Source organism: Canis aureus, chromosome 2 (genome assembly GCF_053574225.1).
Source record: "Canis aureus isolate CA01 chromosome 2, VMU_Caureus_v.1.0, whole genome shotgun sequence".
Lineage (NCBI taxonomy): Eukaryota > Metazoa > Chordata > Mammalia > Carnivora > Canidae > Canis > Canis aureus.
Genome location: NC_135612.1, coordinates 65489231 through 65510121, shown reverse-complemented (window position 1 = coordinate 65510121; position 20891 = coordinate 65489231). Strand labels below are relative to the sequence as shown.

General features: G+C 40.9%; 1 protein-coding gene across 22 annotated transcripts in view; it reads left to right on the top strand.

Moving 5' to 3' along the window:
• The window catches only part of FAM200B (family with sequence similarity 200 member B), a 58097-nt gene that overhangs the window by 17411 nt on the left and 19795 nt on the right, over window positions 1-20891 (top strand). For 10 of the 22 annotated variants that reach the window (XM_077877129.1, XM_077877110.1, XM_077877227.1 and 7 more), the window contains 7 exons: window positions 1609-1744; window positions 2841-2923; window positions 6415-6491; window positions 7057-7149; window positions 10376-10462; window positions 11762-11821; window positions 13562-16726. In XM_077877129.1, the coding sequence (XP_077733255.1) occupies window positions 1609-1744; window positions 2841-2923; window positions 6415-6491; window positions 7057-7149; window positions 10376-10462; window positions 11762-11821; window positions 13562-13715 (690 nt within the window). In that variant the 3' untranslated portion in view covers window positions 13716-16726. Of the gene's footprint in view, window positions 1-1608; window positions 1745-2840; window positions 2924-6069; window positions 6157-6414; window positions 6492-7056; window positions 7150-10375; window positions 10463-11761; window positions 11822-12220; window positions 13476-13561; window positions 16727-19345; window positions 20089-20891 lie in introns of those variants that run through there. The other 12 variants (XM_077877146.1, XM_077877220.1, XR_013367676.1 and 9 more) reach the window with 10 other exon arrangements.

Below are 20891 nucleotides of genomic sequence, written 5' to 3'. Positions count from 1 at the left end.
GGCTCCCCCATAGTACCCGTTTCTTTAAGAAAACCACATGTTGGGGACACCTGGATGGCTCAGTGGTTGAGTGTCTTCCTTTAGCTCAGATTTGATCCCAGGGTCCTGGGATCCAGTCCCACATCAGGCTCCCTACAGGGAGCCTGCTTCTCCCTCTGCCTCTGTCTCTGCCTCTCTCATGAATAAATAAATAAAAAATCTTGAAAAAACAAACACATGTCTGTGTTCTGAGTTCTAATAAAATGAAAATAAATGAGAAAATCTACATAAAATGCTTGCATAGAACAATACCTTGAGTTAAAAAAAATAGCTTTTGTTTTCTGTTTCTTTGATGACATAATTCTCAACCTGATTTTTCATTGTAAAATCAGGTAACATTGATGTTTATGAATGAACAAATCTTAACAGCATTTTAAAATTTTTGTAAATGGAGCTGGAAGGTTCAGAGATATAACAGTTTAAAAATAATGATTTTTAAGAATATGTTGAATTTTGAACCTTATTGCCTCCCTGCCAGTAAAAACAGGAACCTTAAATTGTGTTCCCTTCTTTAGCAGATTTATTTTTTAAGATTTTATTTATTTATTTGACAGAAAGAGAGAGCACAAGCAGGAGGAGTGGTAGGCAGAGGGAGAGGGAGAAGCAGGTTCCCTGCTGAGCAAGGATCCAGTACTCTGGGATCATGACCTGAGCCAAAGACACACTTAACTTACTGAGCTACCCGGGTGCCCCTCTTCTTTCGTAGATTTTGGTGTGAGTTGCTGAACTCAGTAAATAGTTATTGAGCTCCTTTCATGTATTGGGCCTTGTGCTAAGGTTTGAGGATGCTTACAACAGGGAACAAAATAACCCCTGCCCTCAGGCATAGAACAGTTGGACTACTAAGGGTTTGATGAGATCATTAGAGGGATATTGTTATTTGTATTACCATTGTGGGAATACACTGTAGCTTTATAGCAGAAACTGTAAAATACAATATAAAAGTAGCATATTTCTGAAGTGCTTTTTGTGGTGATATATCATCCTGAACACAGCTGTGGAAGAAGAGAAAGGGCTTTGCTCCCCATTTTCCAGATGTGGAAACTCAGGCACAGGGCTACGACATGTCTTGTTCAAGATTGCACATGTAGTGTATAACGGAGTCAGGATTCAAACCCAGGTCCTTTGGTCTTTTTTAAAGTCAGGGATAAATATATATATTTACTACTGAGAAAGTACTTTGTTAATGTGTGCATGATGTGGTCGCAAGGGTGGGAGAGATCATGGCACTCTGAATGGGTAAACAAAGAGAAAGAAAAAGAAAGTGCAGTTGTCAGGCAAGGTGGAGTCGAATAAGAAATGGACTGCCTGGGGACACCTGGGTGATTCAGGGGTTGAGGGTCTACCTTTAGCTCAGGGCTAAGGACGTGTTCCCAGGGTCCTGGGATCGAGTCCTGCATCAGGCTCCCCATAGGGAGCCTGTTTCTCCCTCTGCCTCAGTCTCTGTGTCTCTCATGAATAAATAAATAAAATCTTTGAAAAAAAAAAAAAAGAAACGCACTGCCTGACTGAAAAAAAGATCTACTTTGATTTCATTTTCATGTTAATTTTGTGTTTGTTTTTCCTTAGTCCCTGTTCTGGGAAAACAACCACCTTCTTGTCACTAGTTATGCAGAGAATGCCCGTCGCTTTGTGCCTCTGTGCAGTGTTCTCTACGGCAGGATGGGTGACTTTCTGAGCTGGTGTCGACAGGAAAATGCCTCTGGTAAGACTCCAGACAAATCAGAAGCTAAGTCCAAGCTTCTGGTTAAGCATTTCTGCTAAATGCTTTCCTATGCATTTGTCTTATTTGATTTCCTCCAAATCCTCTGAGGTAGACAGTAATAATGATTAATAATAACAATAACAGAGAGAAAGCACTTAACTTTTGCTGGGTACTCTCTCAGCACCTGACATATATTAGCTAGTTTAATTGCTGCCACAGCTCCAAGAGATAGATCCTCTCCTAATCCCTGTTGTGATAAATAAGGAAACTGAGGCACAGCAAGGTTAGGAAACTTACTGAGGAATGAACAGCCAGGAAGCAGCAGTAGATTGGCTCCAGAGCACATGCTTCCATCCCTGCCCAAGCTGGCCTCAGGACTCTCATTTACCAGAAGGGGACACTGAAGTTTAAATGTTATAAAATTTCTGTTTTCTGGCTAAGGACTATCACTTTCTTGGTGTATTTTTGTTGGATTTACTTCCAAAACCAGGGCTAACTGGAGAAGGTGCTTCATCCAACAGAGCAAAAAAAAATTTTTTTGTTTGTTTGTTTTTAAATCACTTCACTAGATCGTCAGTAAAGAAATAGCCAAGCTAAGATGCTGATGCTTGGTAGTCAGCAGTCTCACTCATTAGCCAGCTGCTTGGGTCTCTGCCTTCCTCACATCTGTGCTGAGCAAAATGACACCTGTCTTCCTATCACAGATTGGGTTCTTTGTGGATTGGGTCAGCAGAACTGTGAATGTCAAACTTGTAAACACAGGCCTAATAGATTTTATAATGCCAGCAAATATTTTAAATTAATTCTTCTCTGATAAAATCTTTTTAAAGATTTTATTTATTTATTTATTTATTTATTTATTTATTTATTTATTTATTTATTTATTTGAGTGAGTGAGTGAGCACGAAACAGAGCATGAGCAGAGGGAGGGGCAGAAGCAGACTCCTAGCTGAGCAGGGAGCCCAACGCAGAGCTCAGTCCCAGGACCCTGAGATCATGACCTGAGCTCAAGGCAGATGCTTAACCAACTGAGCCACCCAGGTGCCCCTCTGATATAATGTTTGATATGAAACATGTTTATCTATTTTTCCCTTAGAACTCGATTACCAGTCCTGCCCTACATCAGAAGATTGTGAAAACAACCCTGTGGATTCTTTCTGGAAAAGGGCATCTATGCAGGTTAGCTTGGGAAGGATGGCTGGGGGACTGAGCAAATAAATGTGGGACCCTTGAACATGGGACAGAGGGGTTCAGAGACTGAGCCATCAGGTCATGATTTCACTTCTCCAAGCCTCTCTTTCCGTCCACGTTCACCACATTTTGATTCACTCCATCTGCTCCATAAAGGTGTGAGGGCTTAAGGAGCTTGAATACTTAGTGCAACACCCAGCAGAGCCAACACAGTGAGTGTTGGTATAGATGAGGGCATGGTGACTACTGGTACTATCATGTTGTGGCTGCTCTTAGTATTTTCAATCAATGTGAGTTTGACTGCTATGTAAATGGGGTGGCCCCTGTTTTATGTGAGGCCCTGGGATACCTGAGATCCAGATGTGGGGGGTCAGAAATGTCCTCAGGACTGCTATTCATGAGAGGAGGTGATAGGAGGTGATAGGTAACAGGTGAGTGGAGGATAACCTGGAGACACAGAAATGGCCCATTACTGAAGGTCTATTCCCCAGAGCATCCTGCCACCAGAGATGATGATAGCTTATTAAATGTTAGCTCTGTTGACTAGGAGGCCAGTGGATCTCAGGGTCCTGCCACCCACCACTAGCATCTCCCTTTCAGGGCTGTCCATGTCCCTTTTTGTCCTATTCTGGATCTCTAGGGGTCCACTGAGTCCATTGTTCATCAGAGTGAGGTGACTTTGGTGAAATCCTCCTCCACGCTGTGGTTTGGAAGAGGGCAGGGGGCAGGCTCCAGGCAAAAGGCACACTGTTCATTCCTGTGCTCTTCTGCTCCAGTGAGAGCACCCTGTTTGTGCTCACTACCCCTAGACTCCATTTCCAGTGCACACTCCTCAGTGAGCAATGGACTGCCAGAGCTCCTCATGGAGGCTACAGGGGCATCATCAGCTGATTGTGGGATCATAATAGCAATTCCGGGGCAATGTCAATATTCTCATAAAATAACCATGTATCTTCTCAGCTGATCTGCCTGACTTCAAAGTGTGTGCTCCAGGGATGCCTGGGTGGCTCAGTGGTTGAGCATCTGCCTTTGGCTGAGGTCGTGATCCCAGGGTCCTGGGGTCAAGTTCCATATTGGGCTCTCTGCATGGAGCCTGCTTCTCCCTCTGCCTGTGTCTCTGCCTCTCTCTGCGTGTCACTCATTAATAAATAAATAAAATATTTAAAAAGAAAAACAAAGTGTGAGCTCCAAAGCACCATTCTAGACTTTCTCCAACTTTAGAATCTAAGAATCATGCTCACATCTTATGAGCCCTTAGAATGTACTGGATTGTCTATGTACAAGGAGTACAGGTAGTTTAGTGATGAGGAAAGGGTCTGAACTGTAGCAGAGAAGTATTCAATACATGTTAATAATTCTTATTTTTATTGTATTTTTATTTATTTTTTTAAGATTTTAAAAATTTACTTATTTTAGAGAGCATACACATGAGTAGGGGGGCACAGAGGGAGAGAGAATATCAAGCAGACTCTGTATTGAGCTCAGAGCCTGGCACAAGGGTTCCATCTCACAACCCTGAGATCATGACCTGAGCTGAAACCAAGAGTCAGATGCTTGGGCCACCCAGGTGTTCCAATAATTATTATTTTAAATGTTTTAATCTTTACAACAATCCTATGAGGTTAGGGACCCTTATGATCCCTATTTTATAGATAGGAAAAATGAGGCATAGAGAGATCAAGAAACTTAAGCTGACTTATTTTATTTATTTATTTGTTTGTTTATTTATTATCTTTCTATTCAGCTTATTTTTTTTATTTTGTTTATTTATTCATGTGAGACACAGAGAGAGACATGGAGGGAGAAGCAGGCTCCTCGCAGGGAGCTCGATGTGGGACTCCATCCCCAGACCTAGGATCATGCCCTGAGCCAAAGGCAGATGCTCAACTGCTGAGCCACCCAGTTGTCCCTCTATTCAGTTTATCAAGCAGGCTTATTCCAGAGCTAATAAGTGGAGAAGCCAGAGAGCAAATTTTCAACCACTACATCATATAGCCTTATTGTATCTGTATGCATTTTTTTCTTATCAATGTAATAGCTGCTTAGGATAGAAAAAGGACAGATAATAGAAAATACAGATAAGAGAATTAATTATGTATATACTTATTGCCTAAAGGCAACCTTGTCAGCATTATGGTTTTCAGACCTTGGCATTTGTGGATTTGACCATGACCACTAGCACTCACTATTTGGAAGCACCCAGAGTTATGAATGTGTATTGTTGAGGTGTGTGACATGAGGTGTATTGTTGCTCCGCTGCTGCTGGTATTGGGCATCACTTTGCTAGATAGTTAAGTCTAGTCATGGCTATCTTGGTGTTACCTGCCTTCCCAGCCCCCCACCTCTCTCCAGTATAAACATTTTATTAGGGAAATTGTATGTTCCGGTAGTATTTTGAAGTGGAGATTTGGGAACTTCTCTGTACCTATCTCTTCCTTGAGAATTTTGAGGGGAGTTAACTCACTTTTGCCCATTTATTTTTGGCATAGGAGAGCTCACGCTCTGTCTTCCTAATATTGCTTTTTGCTTTACATGTAAGTACTTCCTATGCTTTTGCAAGTCTTTTGCAGACTTTTAGTAATGGCTAGCTGATATTTCAGACATTTAAGTACTATGGGTTATTTGTCATTCCTTTGTTGTTGACTATTTTAGATTGCTTGCAAACAATGGTGCAGTACACACCTTTGTGCACAATGCTTGTGATGATCCTTAGAACTGTTTACAAAATATGTCTGGCTCAGCTTATACATGGTTTGTATTCCCCTGCCTGTTGAACTTACTTGTTTGTGACTTGCACTGACCAATGAGATGTGAAAGGGAGTGTGTGTGATTTCCAGGTGAAAATGCTTAAAAATTGGTCTATGATTTACCACTGTCCCCTTCTCCCTTCCTTGACAATCAGTGACTTTGTAGATATGGACTCTTCATCAGCTTAGGTCCTAGAGCAAGGACATGTGGAACAAAACCCCAGTAGACTTGTGATAAAGAAGTAGGGTGAGCATGACATAAATCTTTGTTGTTTAAAGCCACTGTGATTTTGAGGTTGTTTGTGACAGCAGCATACTTTAGTCAATTCCAGCTGATATAGTGCTGGGAACTGATCATTTCTTTTTTCTCTCTCTTTTTTTTTTAAGATTTTAAGTCCAGTGTGGGACTTGATCCCAGGACCCTGGGATCATGACCTGAGTCAAAGGCAGACGCTCAACCACTGAGACACCCAGGTGCCCTGGGAACTGATAATTTCATGTGGTTTTCCTAGAGGGGATTCCCAGCCATGTAATCACAGAGTCTATGACTTTTTGACATTTCAAATCAATTTGCTTTCCAACATATGCCAGTTGCATCCCTATCAGCTGTATGAAATATCAAATTTAGTATATCTTTGCTAATATTGAGGATTGTCAATTTAAAATAATTGCTCATTTCATGGCTAAAAAATGATGCGTTAATTTATTCATAATACTTGTTTCTTCTTACAGTATTCAAGGGATAGTTCTGGGGTCATCTATGTCATGCTGAATGGTTCAGAGCCAACAGGAGCCTATCCTGTTAAAGGGTAAGAACACCAACATCAACAAATACAACAAAGACTGTCAAAATGTTTATTTCGTTTTTTCAAATAAAAGCTTAAGAAAACTGTCTTAATCACCAGCATAATGCTTGCTTTTGTAAATTTAGGTAAAACAGAACAATTGAATGACCTGGAAGTCAGAGCCATGTCTATATATTTCTGCCACTAGCAGCGGATGAATGCATGAATGAAATAAATAACCTAAAATTTTATAGCTAAAAATACCCCCACAGAACACCCTGAAAGTTTTCCAACAAAAGTAATGTGTAAATCAACTAACAATGAAATGGGAAAAGTATCCTATTGCTTTAGGAGTTTAAGAAATGTCAGATAGCCTGGGTGACTCAGTCAGTTAAGCATCCCTGACTCTCGATTTTGGCTCAGGTCATGATCTCAGGGTCATGAGATGGAGTCTGGCATCTGGCTCTGCATTCTGTAGAGTCTGCTTGAGATTCTCTCTCTCCCTCCCCCTCCTTGCTCTCTCTCTCTCTCTCTCTCTCGATTTCTCTAAATAAATATCTTTTGAAAAGATGTCTTTCCTGTTTCTCAGCTTTTTTGCAGATTTTGAAATTCCCTACTTCCAAAAGGATAAAATCACACGAATTGAGATCTGGGTTATGCATGAAATCGGAAGACCAAAAGTGTAAGTCAAGGTGTTATGATGATGGCAATTGTGCAGACATGCTTCTCTTGAATATGATACAGTCAAGTCCATTTTACATTTTTATTATTTTGGGAAACAATTGTGTTCTCTAGTTGGTAATGGATAAAGAAAGACAAGGTTTTGACTTTTTGGAAATGCCCCTAATCAGTCCTGAGCCCAGAGAGAAGACCTCCTTTATTCAGTTACTATTCTCAACCAAGGAAAATGAGTGTTCCTTTCTGATCTACCTGGGCAGTGCTGGATAGGAGAGTTTGTTTTGCATTCCTTTGGGTCAAAGCCAGTTTCTCCTCCTGATTGTTTGAAAGCTCCCACCAGGAATTCTCAGAATTGACCCAAGGACTATGCAAAGATTTTACTCTTAGAGAACAACCATTTCCACAACTGGACCTCTGATAACTGGCCAAGGAAACCGTGAGGTCCATATTTTCTGGAAAACCACTTGAGTTTTTATAAAGGTAAGCCTGAAGTCATTCTTCTCATCAGTGAGGAGCATTGCTGGAAAAACTGAAGTTAAGAAATATAAGCCCAGATGATTCAGAGAAAAGCCAAGGAGGCCAAGCCTGGTTTAAGCTGTGCAGCATGATGGAGTTTCAGAGGCCAGAGCATTGTTGTTCAGAGCATTGATGAAAAGCATTTCCAACCCCAATGAGTATCCTCTGGGAGAATCTTAGCAACTTCCCCATTTCAGGCCCCTAGAACCCTCTAAAACTCACGATATAATGAGTAGTTATTTTTTCCTGTCTCTTAGGAGATTAAATTTGCAAATGACTTACTACATAGTAGTACCAGGATCTTCATTCTCTTCCCAGAAGACAAATTATTTTTTATGTTGCATAAAAAACAGTGCATGTTATTTTTCTTATTTCTGTGGGAAGTTGCTCTTTGTCTAGAAATTATGCTTCCTTATTGTTTTAACGTTTCTATCAGAGAAAGCTTGCCCTTTGAACCTATGTCTAGTGAGATAAGGAAATTGCAATTCAACATTTTTTTGGGCCAACATCTCTGCTACAGGCGAGATTATAAAAGGGCCCAGAGCATGTGATTGGCCATTGTATGTTTGTGCCACAGAGTGGAGTTATGGGTTATGAGCTAAGGAAGTGAGGGTCCTGAACTGCTCAGATTTTAGCGGAAAACAACAACAACAAAAACCAACTTGTGGACAAAGAGCTAAAAACAATGTGGCTGATACCTGCTACTTGCTTATGGTTAGCATTGTTTTAGCTGTCATTATTCGAAATAAATAGTAAAATAATCCATTGACCTCTATGTCCAGGTGTTTTGAAACCTCCACGTCATTGCTTTCTAAAAAATTCTCAGTAGTGAGCTTGTCCTGGAGAAGGACTTCATCCCAGATTTTGGTTATGTTCTCAGACATGATGTACACTCAACACCTTGCCCTCGTCATTCCTGTAATACCTAGAATTCCACTTCTTTTGTGAAAACTTCCTCCAAACATTCATCTCAACTCTCTGTATACTCCCTCTCTATTAGTGTTATAGTGGAGAGGGTGTTTTCCTTTCATTCCAGGTAAACTGAGGGAGGGCCTTGCTTGTGCTATGAATGCCATGCCTACTAGCCACAGCTGGGAGTATCATATCTGTGCTATTTGCCCATGCTCAATTATGGCCACCAGGAGGGCAGGACTGTCAGTGAATGAGAATGTGGGGAAATGAACACTCACACTCTGCTCTCATAGGGTGGACAGCATAGGGTGCAATTTGGCACTGCCTATGTTTGGAAAAGAAACAACAAGCCCAATTAATGTGACCTTGTGTATCAACTGTATTTAAATAACAACAACAAAATAACAATAGGCCCCAAATGGAGTCATTCGTCCCCACAATAGCAAACCAAGTTTCAACCTCTCCCAAAAATGTGACCTTTACCCAGTCAATCTAAAATATTCTGATCAGCAGCAGTGAGGTTGTCTACATACTGCGTCCTTGCCTTTCCCTTCCCCCGCTGCCCCCAAGAGAAGATAACCTGGCCTGAAACAATCCTTTCTTTTCTTTTACTAATAACTTCCTTGTCACACCCTCCTGACTGCACAAAACCTTCCATTTACAAAGGACTCCTCTGAGTGCTTGTCTGTTTACTAGAAGGGATGCGCTCTATTCCTGATTCGTTGAATAAAGCTAATTAGATTTTCAAATTTATTTAGTTGAATTTTTGTGCTTTAACACTATCAAGGAGCCTTAAATTGCTTTCAAAACCTTGGTGCCAGAAAACCTACTTCCAGGAATTTATGCTAAGGAAGCAAATAATTATGGATGTGTTTGAAAGTGAAACTATAACAAGGTTAGTTTTAGTGTGACATCAAAATATAGGACTCAGGATGCCTGGGTGGCTCAGCGGTTGAGCATCTGCCTTCGGCTCAGGTCACGATCCCGTGGTCCCAGGATCGAGACCCACGTCGGGCTCCCTGCATGGTGCCTGCTTCTCCCTTTGCCTCTGTCTCTGCCTCTCATGAATTAATAAATAAATTCTTTAAAAAAAATATAGGACTCATCCTTAATCCTCAACAAGAGGGGACTGGTTTTATGAATCATGTTCTGATTATGTAAGGGAGACCATGCAGGAATTAAAAATAATGGCAGAGAACTATACACGCACACACACACACACACACACACACACACACACACACGGGCCAAAGCAGAATACAAAATGCATTGGACAGCAGAAGTCTATTGTTATATTTCCAAAGTCTTGTGGGAATGAATGTATTTCAAAAGTTTAGAACAATATACATCAAAATGTTAGCAGTTAGCTCTACTGTTGTGTGAATTTGGGGTGATTTTTCTCCTTGTATTTATTTGCATTTTTTGATAATTTTTGATTTGTATGTTCTTGTTTTCACTTAAAGCCTAACCTCACACTGCCAGTAGGCAGCACAGTGCTGCCCTGGGGCATTCCTGAGCTGTGTTCATGGGTGGGGTTGTGATGCACCTTGTGGCGCACTGTGCATGCGCCAACTTGGGACCTCCCAGTGCGCTGCATCCGCAAACTTTGGTCCTCAGCACCCGGCCTCCTGGGATGCCAGGGGTTCCCCCACAAGAGGCAGTTTTCAGGTCACTTTCCTGTGTTTCCTCAGAGAGGAAAATAACCGGGGAGGCCCATGGTCATTGGAAATTTTAATTCGTCTAGAAACAGCTTCCTTTTTTCTCCTTGAATTTTACTTATATTATATGTTTTTCTATTTTAGGGAATCCTGTGGAGAAGGCAGTGTGAAAATCCTGGAAGAGAGACTGAAGCAAATGGGTTTTCAGTACAGCTGTATTAATGATCACCTGTAGGTGGTATATCATAATCAGTGTGCAATTTCAAAGGTGGAGCAGTGATTTTGGAGGGCAAGGGGCTGTTGAATGGGATCAGCTCTGAGGACCATGGGACTGTGTGGTCTGGGCTGTCAGTGGGTGTAAGGGCTGGGAGTCCCTTCTGGCCAGGGCTCTGCCTGGTTCCCACCCACTTTTGTCCAGAGGCCTTTGTAAAGATGCTTCAAGGACAAATAGAAACCTCCTTTCATGCATGCATGTCCTGTTTCCCCACCCTTGCTTATGGCAGGTGAGTAACCTAAGAAGAAGCACTGGGGTCCCTGCATCTTTGGATGCCATGAATCCTTGCCCAAGATAGGTGCTTACGGTGGGTTTGCTTGAGGTTTTTACAGAGAGAGGCATCTTACTAGTAGACCAGTAGGAAAATAATAACAGCTACCCTTGATCGAGCTCTTTATGGACTAAGCACATTATGTACTTATAATCAGGTGTTGCCTGAGGGCTTTCCTGGTTCTTGGAAATTTAAGATTTTATTTATTTATTTTGAAGAGAGAGGAAGAAAGAGCAAGCACAAGTGGGAAGGGGCAGAAGGGGAGGAGAGGGAGAATCTCAAGCAGACTCCACGCTGAGCAGCTTCTTTGCTGAAGCCTGGGCACCAGTCATCACCCGTGGGCTTCAAGTTCAACCTTCTGGCCAAAGACCTCATCAGGAGGATCTTCCAAGGGCAGCCTGGGTGGCTCAGTGGCTTAGCCCCTGCCTTCAGCCCAGGGTGTGATCCTGGAGACCTGGGGTCGAGTCCCACATCAGGCTTCCTGCATGGAGCCTGCTTCTCCCTCTGCCTGTGTCTCTGCCACTCTTTCTCTCTGTGTCTCTTATGAATAAATAAATAAAATCTTAAAAAAAAAAAAGGAGGATCTTCCAAGAGAGATTTTACATCCTTACAGAAGTGGTTCCATGCTTGGGCTCTGGCGTGAGCTTCAAGGTTCAAGTTCATCTCCACAACTGCTACTGTGTATACTTGGGCAAGTTACTCTGATCAGCTTTCTCAGCTGTAAATTGGGAATGGTAATACCTGCTCCATTTGGTTGTCGTGAGGATTCAATGACATAGTCTGTGTAAAATCCATAATCAGGTTTCTTGGTACATAGTCAGTACTCAGTCAATGCTGGCTAATATTTTTAGGAAGAAATGGTTTGTGTGTTCTTCAAGGTATCCCTTGATACTTTGTATCCCTAGTACTTGGCAGGCCCACCATAAATGTTTAATGAGTGAAAGTCACTTAAATAATCCCTTAGCTATTTCTTTTCATTCTGCAGACCGGTGAAGCTCTTGAAGTGTGTAGACCACAGCACTCATCCTGACTGTGCCTTGAAATCGTAAGTAGATGTCTGACCCAACCTCCTTGCTTCCTCCAGATAACTAGGCCTTTCCTTCTACAGAACACGGATGAACTGCAGCATGACTTCACACCCATGCCCTATAATAAACTGGCTGCAGAGTAAGTTTTGTGCTTCTGCACTGCACTTTGCAGTCTCTCTGAGCCATTGGATCAGTGCAGGTTTAAATAAACACGTGCCCAAGTGAGCTGAACTCCTGCCATGTTGGCAGAGCAGAGCCTGCCCTGATGCAGCAGTTACAGACTGCATGTCCATGCAATCCTCATGTCCATAGGATCCATTCTGTCATCTACAAGAGGAAGAGTATTAATCAGGGCTGCATGCCAGACACTGTGTTGTGTGCATTACATAGAATATTTTGTTCATTTTTATAACTAGCCATTGGAAAGAGAGAGACAGATGCAGAGAGAAAAGGAAGAAATATGCAGTCACCTACTGGGACCAGCCCGGCCATCACCTACCTGGATTACTGAGTAGACCCTAAGGAGTCTCCATGCTTCCACTTTGTCCCATCCCTCATGGCTTCTTTTAAACCCAGCTGCTAGAGTTGGCCTTTTATTTTATTTTTAAAAATACTTTATTTATTCATGAGAGACAGAGAGAGAGGCAGAGACATAGGTAGAGGGAAAAACAGGCTCCCTATAGGGAGCCTGATGCAAGACCCGATCCCAAGACCTTGTGATCATGACCTGAGTCAAAGGGAGATGCTCAACCACTGAACAACCCAGGTGCCCCTAGCCTTTATTTTAATTGTTTATTAGGGAAACTTCCAAACATACACATAGAGTGTAGTTCTTTAACAATTTAGTCATGTGATTCATCTGCTCACAACTCTGCAGTTGTTCCTTCGCTGAGTCAGAGCAGAGCATCCGGCCCTGGCCCATTTCACTCAGACTTCTTTCCTGCTCCCTTCTGCTTTCTGCCCCTCAGCCACAGTGGTGTCCTGGAACATGCCAGGCACATTCTTGCCCCAGGGCCTTTGCCTACACTGTCCATTCTGCCTGGAAATCCTTCCCCTCTCTGTCCATGTGGCTCTCTCACCTACTTTATTAGCTCCTATCTTGCCTCCATGACGTTATGTTGACCCCGGTACTTGAAATTACAGCCTGCACCATAGATTGTTCTGTGAAACCCTTTATGATGCTCTATTTTTCTTTCTATAGTGTTTATCATCTTCCGACATACCTGCTCATTAAGTTTATTCTTTACTGCCTGTCTCCCACATGTTAGAACGTAAGCCCCAGAAGGAACAGGGACGTTTACCTGTTTTGTTCACTGATGGATATGCCCCAAGAGATTAGCATGTAGCCTGTAACCCGGTAGGCACTTAGAAATGAATGAGTGAATGAACAAATGATTGGTTTCAACTCTGAGCAGGCATGGATTTGAGACAAAGAATGTCTCAATTCAGCCAGGCAGTTGAAAGGAATAACAAATGTCCTATAAGACTTGGAGACACATCTGGTTAGTATTGTATATATAAGTTCCAGATTTTGATTGCAAGAAACAGAAACTAATGGCTCACTTAGGTGGAGAGAAGAGGAAAAAGGTTGTTGGGGGGATTTAATAGGATAGGTAATCCAGTGAGCTGAGGACTTCTTCAAAAGGCCTGGAGAGGTAGATATCCTTAGTGTTACAGTATAACTTAGGTTTTTTTTGGTTTTTTTTTTTTTTTGTAACTTAGGTCTTTATGGTTTTATTCCTTGTCTCCTTAAGTAGACTGTCAGCTTTCTACAGATACAGATCATGCAAAGTTTCTTTTTGTGAAACCATGGCACCCTACACGGCCATTGCTGAAACAGGCAGGTGGTGCCACCCTGGCACACTGTGCTTCAGTTTACCTCCTCTAGTGCAGAACGTGTCAGGTGAGTGAGGGTGGCTCTCCCTGCCTGTCCTCAGGAATTTCTGAGGACTTTGGACATGTCGGGCTTCCAGGCTGGCAGTCTGGAGTCATCATCTTGTTTCCTTTCAACCACATTCCTGGAAGGTGTGCAATGTGATCCCATGGGTTAAGTCATCTCTTAAAGTCATTCAGGACTGGCTAGAGCCAGAAATATAGCCCAAGTCTATATGTCAAGTCCTTGTTTTTCCCACCAAACCACATTGCCTCAAGATGTCACTGTGGTTCATACCACAGCAGATAAGGAAGGGATTTATTTAAAGTACCCAATCTGCTCTTTACTTTGGGCATTCTTCTAGCAATTGTTGAGTAGATTTATTCATGACAGTTCTTTCCCAATTCCATTGAATGTCAAGAATAAAACCCTCTTTCACTCTGCCAGATTTTCTTCCACTTTCTTTATCCTGGAAGGAATTTTACTTATCTTTCTCTCTCTTTCTTTTCTTTTCATTTACTTAAAAATTTTTTTTTTAAATTCCAGTAGCCAACTTATAGTACATTATTAGTTTCAGATGTAGAGATAAGTAATTCATCAATCACATGTAACACCCAGTGCTCATCATATCACATGCCCTCCTTAATGCCCATAACCCTGATCTCTTTTTTAAACAACTTAACTAAGAATATTGATGCATGATTTGCAGATGATCCCCCAAATGGCAAATATGGAGAATTATTTCATCTTTCTTATATAATGAGATGCAAATTTAATGAGGTACAATTTTCACCTCAACATCTTGGACGTACCTTAGCCAAAAATAGTGAAAAAATATTTTAAGAGTGTTATTTAATGCTTGATGCCATTGTAAGTTTGTAAATTGCTTTGGGAGAACAATTTGACAATATATATCAGGAATTTTAAAAATATTCATGATCTTTGACCTAAAGTCAGACCTTAGGGTACTTCTGATACTCTCTTTTGTTGTTCTTGTTGTTTTCTAAGATTTTATTTATTTATTTGACAGAGAGAGAGTGCACAAGCAGGGGGAGCAGGAGAGGGAGAAGCAGGCTCCCCACTGAGCTGGGAGCTGGATGTGGGGCTAGATCCCAGGACCCCAGATCATGACCCAAGCCAAAGGCAGATACTTAACTGACTGAGCCACCCAGGTGCCCTTGGTACCCTCTTCTAAAGAAACGATTCAGAATGTGGGCGCAACCTATATGCTCAAAGATGTTCACGAAAGCATTGTTTATAATACTGAATCCAAAGTTCAAGCATTGGAAGCTGGACCTAAATATCCAATGAGAAATGAGTGGTTATATCAAAGGATTACATGTACTGGATGGAATAGAATGTAAATATTGTATGTAGATTATATCTCCATAAAACTGAGTTGGGAAGAACAGTGGTGGGATAATCATACAGCAATATGGAGAAATTCTCATGAACAATTAAAGTGAAAAAATATGTAGGAAACAACCTTAAAGGCTAATAGGCTCTAGTTTTGGCCAAAAATTCAGTACAAGGGTAATCTATGGGATTGGTGATGATATGAGAAAAATAGATGTACTTATGTTATTGAAATAGGACTCACTGTGTCAGTCAGGGTCAAGGAGAAACATCAAATCTCTCATCTTGGCCCGAATTCTCTGTCCAAAATGAGTTGTCCCTCCTCTCCCAATACACCTCAGGACACAGAAGTGGGCATCCCAAGCTCAGCTTGTTTAGGAATAGTGGAGTAAAAGACTTTTAATCTGCAAAAGTTTAGGATGGAAAACAACTGCTTATATAAATTCAACTCATGTTATTAATAGTTTATGTGGTAAATTTAGGAATGACTTGCACTTTTTGGTATTTATTTTAGTTGCAACATTTTATAGGATTGAGCATATAAAAATAGCTATTGGAATAGCCCTATGATTCCAAATATATATGTAACCATTAAATAACTGTTTCAGACTTGGATTTTTAGTTGAAAGTTATGAGACTTTACTAAGTTTTTAGCCAGAAATGTAATGTTTAAGAGAATTAAGATGAAATCTTGTCCACTTAATAGATTTACTAGAATCAAGTATTTGAGATGTTGCTCATTGAAAGTAATTTGAAGAATTTAAAAAAGAAAATGTAATGTTTAAAAAGATAAATTTAAAATAACTTAGCCTAAAATAACCCGAGTTAAAAATATGCAAGGAAATTTGAGTAAGAATGAAGTCCCCTTAAAAGTTATTTTCAGGAGCACCTGGCTGGTTCAGTCTGTAGCTGGAGCTGGATCTTGTGCTCTTGAGTTCAAACCCCATGCTGGGCACAGAGATTACTTTTTTAAAAAAGTTATCAGGGACACCTAGGTGCACAGCAGTTGGACATCTGCTTTCGCCCAGGGCGTGATCCTGGATCCTGGGGTCCTGGGATCGAGTCCTGCATCAGGTTCCCCACAGGAAGCCTGCTTCTCCCTCTGCCTCTCTCTCTGTGTCTCTCATGAATAAATAAATAAAATCTTTAAAAAAAAGTTATCAGAATTCCCTATTTTTTTAAGTAAGCTTTAGGGGTGCCTGGATGGCTCGGTAGGTTATGTGTCTGTCTTTGATTCAGGTCATGATCCCAGGGTCCTGAGATGGAGCTCAAGTAGGGCTTCCTGCTCAGCTGGGGTGTCTGCTTCCCCTGTGCCTCACCCTCCATTCATGCTCACTCTCTTTCTTTCTCTCTCTCTCTCTCTTTCTCTCTCAAATACATAAATAAAATCTTAAAAAAAAAATAAAGTAAGCTTTAGCCCCAGTGTGGGACTTGAACTCATAACACCAACATCCAGAGTTGTATGCTCTACCAACTGAGCCAATCAGGTGCCACCCACCCCCAGGTTTTTAAATAGAAAAATATGATTCATAAATGAAATAAATGTATGAGGAAATCAGGTTTTTGGATTTATAAGTTTAATAGCTAGAAAAATTTTAAACCAAAGTAACTGCAAGTAGTGTTTTTTCTTTGCATGAAAGCTACCCTCAAGCATGCGGATAGGTAAAGTTTAAGTTAAAATGTGACAGATCAATGCCCAGAACATGAATCCAGTCATGAAAAGCAAAGGAAAACTAAACCATATGTTTCTATTTGTCCATGATAATGGACATCAATGATGGAATAGATCTAAGGAGATGAACTCAAATTGTTATCAGTGATTCCTTCTAGGAAAGGGAGTGAGAACTGGAAAAGAATGGAGGTCCTCATTATAACTGTGTTTTGTTCTGTAATATTTTATTTTTCTAAAAGAATAAACAGAGGGGTTCCTGGATGGCCCAGTCAGTTAAGCATCCGACTCTTAATTTTTTTTTAATTTTTATTTTTTACTTATGATAGTCACACAGAGAGAGAGAGAGAGGCAGAGACACAGGCAGAGGGAGAAGCAGGCTCCATGAACCGGGAGCCAGATGTGGGATTCGATCCCAGGACTCCAGGATTGCGCCCTGGGCCAAAGGCAGGCACTAAACCGGTACGCCACCCAGGGATCCCCCGACTCTTAATTTTGGCTCAGGTCATGAACTCAGTGTTGCCAGATCAAGCCTTGCATTGGGCTCCGTGCTCAGCAGGTAGTGTGCTCTCCTTCTCCCTCTCCCTTTGCACCTCCATGTGTGTGCTCTCTCTCTCTCTCAATTTTTTGAATTAAATAGGGATTTTTCTTTCTTCGTGGTTTTTGTTTTGTTTTGTTTTTTACTTATTTGAGAGAGAGAGAGAGAGAAGGAGCACACAAGAGCCCCGTTGGCAGGGAGAGGGAGAAGCAGACTCCCCGCTGAGCAGTAAGCCCGACTCTGGGCTGGATCCCAGCATCCTGAGATCATGACCTAAACCAGAGACAGACGTTTAACTGACTGAGCCACCCAGGTGCCCCTAAAAATCTTTTTTCAAAAAGAATAAAATAAATATACCCTTGTATTATTTTAAAACAACAAAAAAGGGGGATCCCTGGGTGGCTCAGCGGTTTGCACCTGCTTTTGGCCCAGGGCGCGATCCTGGAGTCTCGGGATCGAGTCCCGCGTCAGGCTCCCGGCATGGAGCCTGTTTCTCCCTCTGCCTGTGTCTCTGCCTCTCTCTCTCTCTCTCTCTCTCTCTCTATGTCTATCATAAATAAATAAAAAAAAATAAAACAACAAAAAAATGAATTTTGAGTAAATCGAGTTAGATAGTAACTGAATCAGAAGTGCAATTGCAGAAAATGTCCAGCAGGAGGAGCCCTAGTACAAACTTGTGGGCTGCTTAAGATTATCTTATTTTTATTAAAAATTTCTTGGGGACACCTGGTTGACTCAGTTCATTGAGCATCTGCCTTCCGCTCAGGTTATGATCCTGGGGTCCTGGGATGGAGTTCCAGAACAGGGAGCCAGCTTCTCCCTCTGCCTATGCCTCTCTGTCTCTCAGGAATAAATAAAATCTTAATTTTTAAGATGACACACAATATTACATTAGTTACAGACATATTATATAGTCATTCAACAGGTTAATACATTATGCTGTGCTCACACAAGTGTAGCTGCCACCTGTTACCAGGTAAGTTTATTACAGTATCATTGACTATATTCCCTATGCTGAGCTTTTTTTTTTTTCTTGTGACTTATTTGTGGCATAACTGGAAGCCTGTATCTTCCACGATTTTGCCCATCCTCCCATCGTCCTCCCATCTGGTAACCATCAGTTGGTTCTCTATGTTCACAGGTTTGACTCCGCTTTTTGGGCTTTTTTTATTCATTTGATTTTTTCTTTTAGATTTCACATAGGAGTGAATCATATGGTATTTGTCTTTCTTTGTCTGACTTACCTCATTTATCATAATACCCTCTAGGTCCATTTATGTTGTTGCAGATTATAAGATCTCACCTTTTTTATGGCTGTGTAATATTCCTGTGTGTGTGTGTGTGTGTGTGTGTGTGTGTGTGTGTATGCACACCATGTCCTCCTTATTCATTTGTCTATGGATGGACACTTAGGTTGCTTCCATATTTGGCTTTTGTAAATAATGCTGCAATAAACATGAACAGAAATGGGTGATCAGCCCTCGATTGGAGGGATAAATTGCCAAGCCAACATTAGATTGTTTCATGATTTTAAAAAATGTATCTTTTGATTGTCTTTTAAAAATTCAGTAATTTCCATTTTAAAACATCCAGTCAGTTATCAGACTCTGCTATGACCAGAGTCCATTTTTGGCCGGGTCCTCTCTTGGTGTCTTTATGTCAAGATAGGTTTTTCCTTGTCGGTTAAACTCCAATGATGCAATGTTCATCAATAGGGAAGTTGGTAGCTTTATGGTATATTCATACAGTAAGAATTCATCCATGAGGAAGAATGAAGTAATTAATATGTACAATATGGATGTATATCCAAAATATGATGTCAGGTGAAACAAGTTGCAGATTCCATTTATGCTTAAATAAAAAGATATGTGAAAGTGTGTGCTTGCACAATGTATGCATAGATGTCACATTCCTTGGAAGACAACTCAAATTGTCAACAGTGATTCTCTGTGGAAAGTAAGAATGGGGAGTCTAAGGCACTTTTACTTTTTATTTTATGCTTTCTGTACTATTTCATCTTTTCTGCAGTGTGCGTGTATGTATATTTTTGACAGTAGGTGCCACACCAATACTGAAATTTTCTTTATTTCCTTTTTGATTTGTAGAGCAGCAGCATCTATTCAAAGAGAAGTCCCACCTCTCTGGTCAGAATATGGTGGCAGCCTTATCACTCCTTTCTTAGTGGCTCTGGCTTCAGCTATTCAAATGTAACCAGAAATTTAGCTATGCTGCCCTAATATCCCCCAGCCCTGATCCCTACCCTTTGCCCATTCATCCTTCTTGTTCTGTGCATACCAAGTGATTCCACTGTCTGATGGAACTATCTACTGGAAAAATAATATCCTGAGAGGGGTTTTCAATGATACACATGCTCGAAATTTCAGAGACAAGAAATTCATCTAGTCCTATTAATAGGTTAAAATTGCTGGATTAGAATTAAAGCAAGTTATTAGTTTCTTATTTCATAATAGTACAAAGCATTGAGACCCAGATTATTGCTGTATAAAAAATATTTTTTAGGAAATTCTAATAGAACTAAATTTTGTATTTTTTCTGTATCTTCCTTTATCCTCAGCAGGGCACACTGCATGCTTATTGATAGCTATATAAATGTGTATATGCATATATTTGGCATGCAAAGATTTATGTATAAAGATGTTCATTTAGGAGCACCTGGGTGGCTTGATCAATTAAGTGTCTGACTTTGGCTCAGGTTGTGACCTCAGGGTCCTAGGATCAAGCCCTGTGTTGGGTTCCCTGCTCAGCAAGGAGTCTGCCTCTCATTCTCCCTTTCTGTCTGTCCCTCCCCCTGCTCTCTCTGTCAAATAAATAATTCAATTTTAAAAAATGGTTCATTTAATGATTATTTATAATAGAGTGGGGGCTGGGGAGAAACTCACAATGTCTGATAACAGACAACTGTCTTCATATGGTTTGGTATATCCATAGCATGGAATATCATCCAACTGGTAAAAGTCATGTTTACTAACCCAAATATCCTTCAGTTGGTAAATGGATGAACTAACTGTGATACATCTATACAGTACTCAGCAACACTCTCTATATATTTAGCAATAGAAAGTAAACAGCTATTGGTATATGCAGCAACATGAGTAACGCTCAGATGCACTGTGCAAATAAAAGAAACCAGACCAATAGGCTACGTATTGTATTATTCAACTTATATGACATTTTGGAAGAGGCAAAACTGTAGGAATGGAGAATAGATCAGTGGTTGCCGGGGATTAGGACTAGGGGGAATAATAACTATGACGGGGCAGTATGAGGGAATTCTGGGGCAGTAAGAAATTGACCTGTATCTTTATTGTGGTGGTAACCTGAATTTATGTATTTGCCAACACTCAGAACTGTACATCAAAAAGAATAAATTTCTCTGTATGTAACTGAAATGTTTTCAAAGAACATTTAATCACATAAGAAAATGTCAACAATAAATAATGCAAGAAATAAGATATAAAACCTAAAATATAATACAAATGTTACATTCTATTAGGTAGGTGTGTTTGTATGACACACATATTGTAAATGGATGAAAGGAAAAGCAATAGGGCAGCCCGGGTGGCTCAGTGGTTTAGCGCCGTCTTCAGCCCAGGGCGTGATCCTGGAGACCCGGTATCTGTCCCACATCGG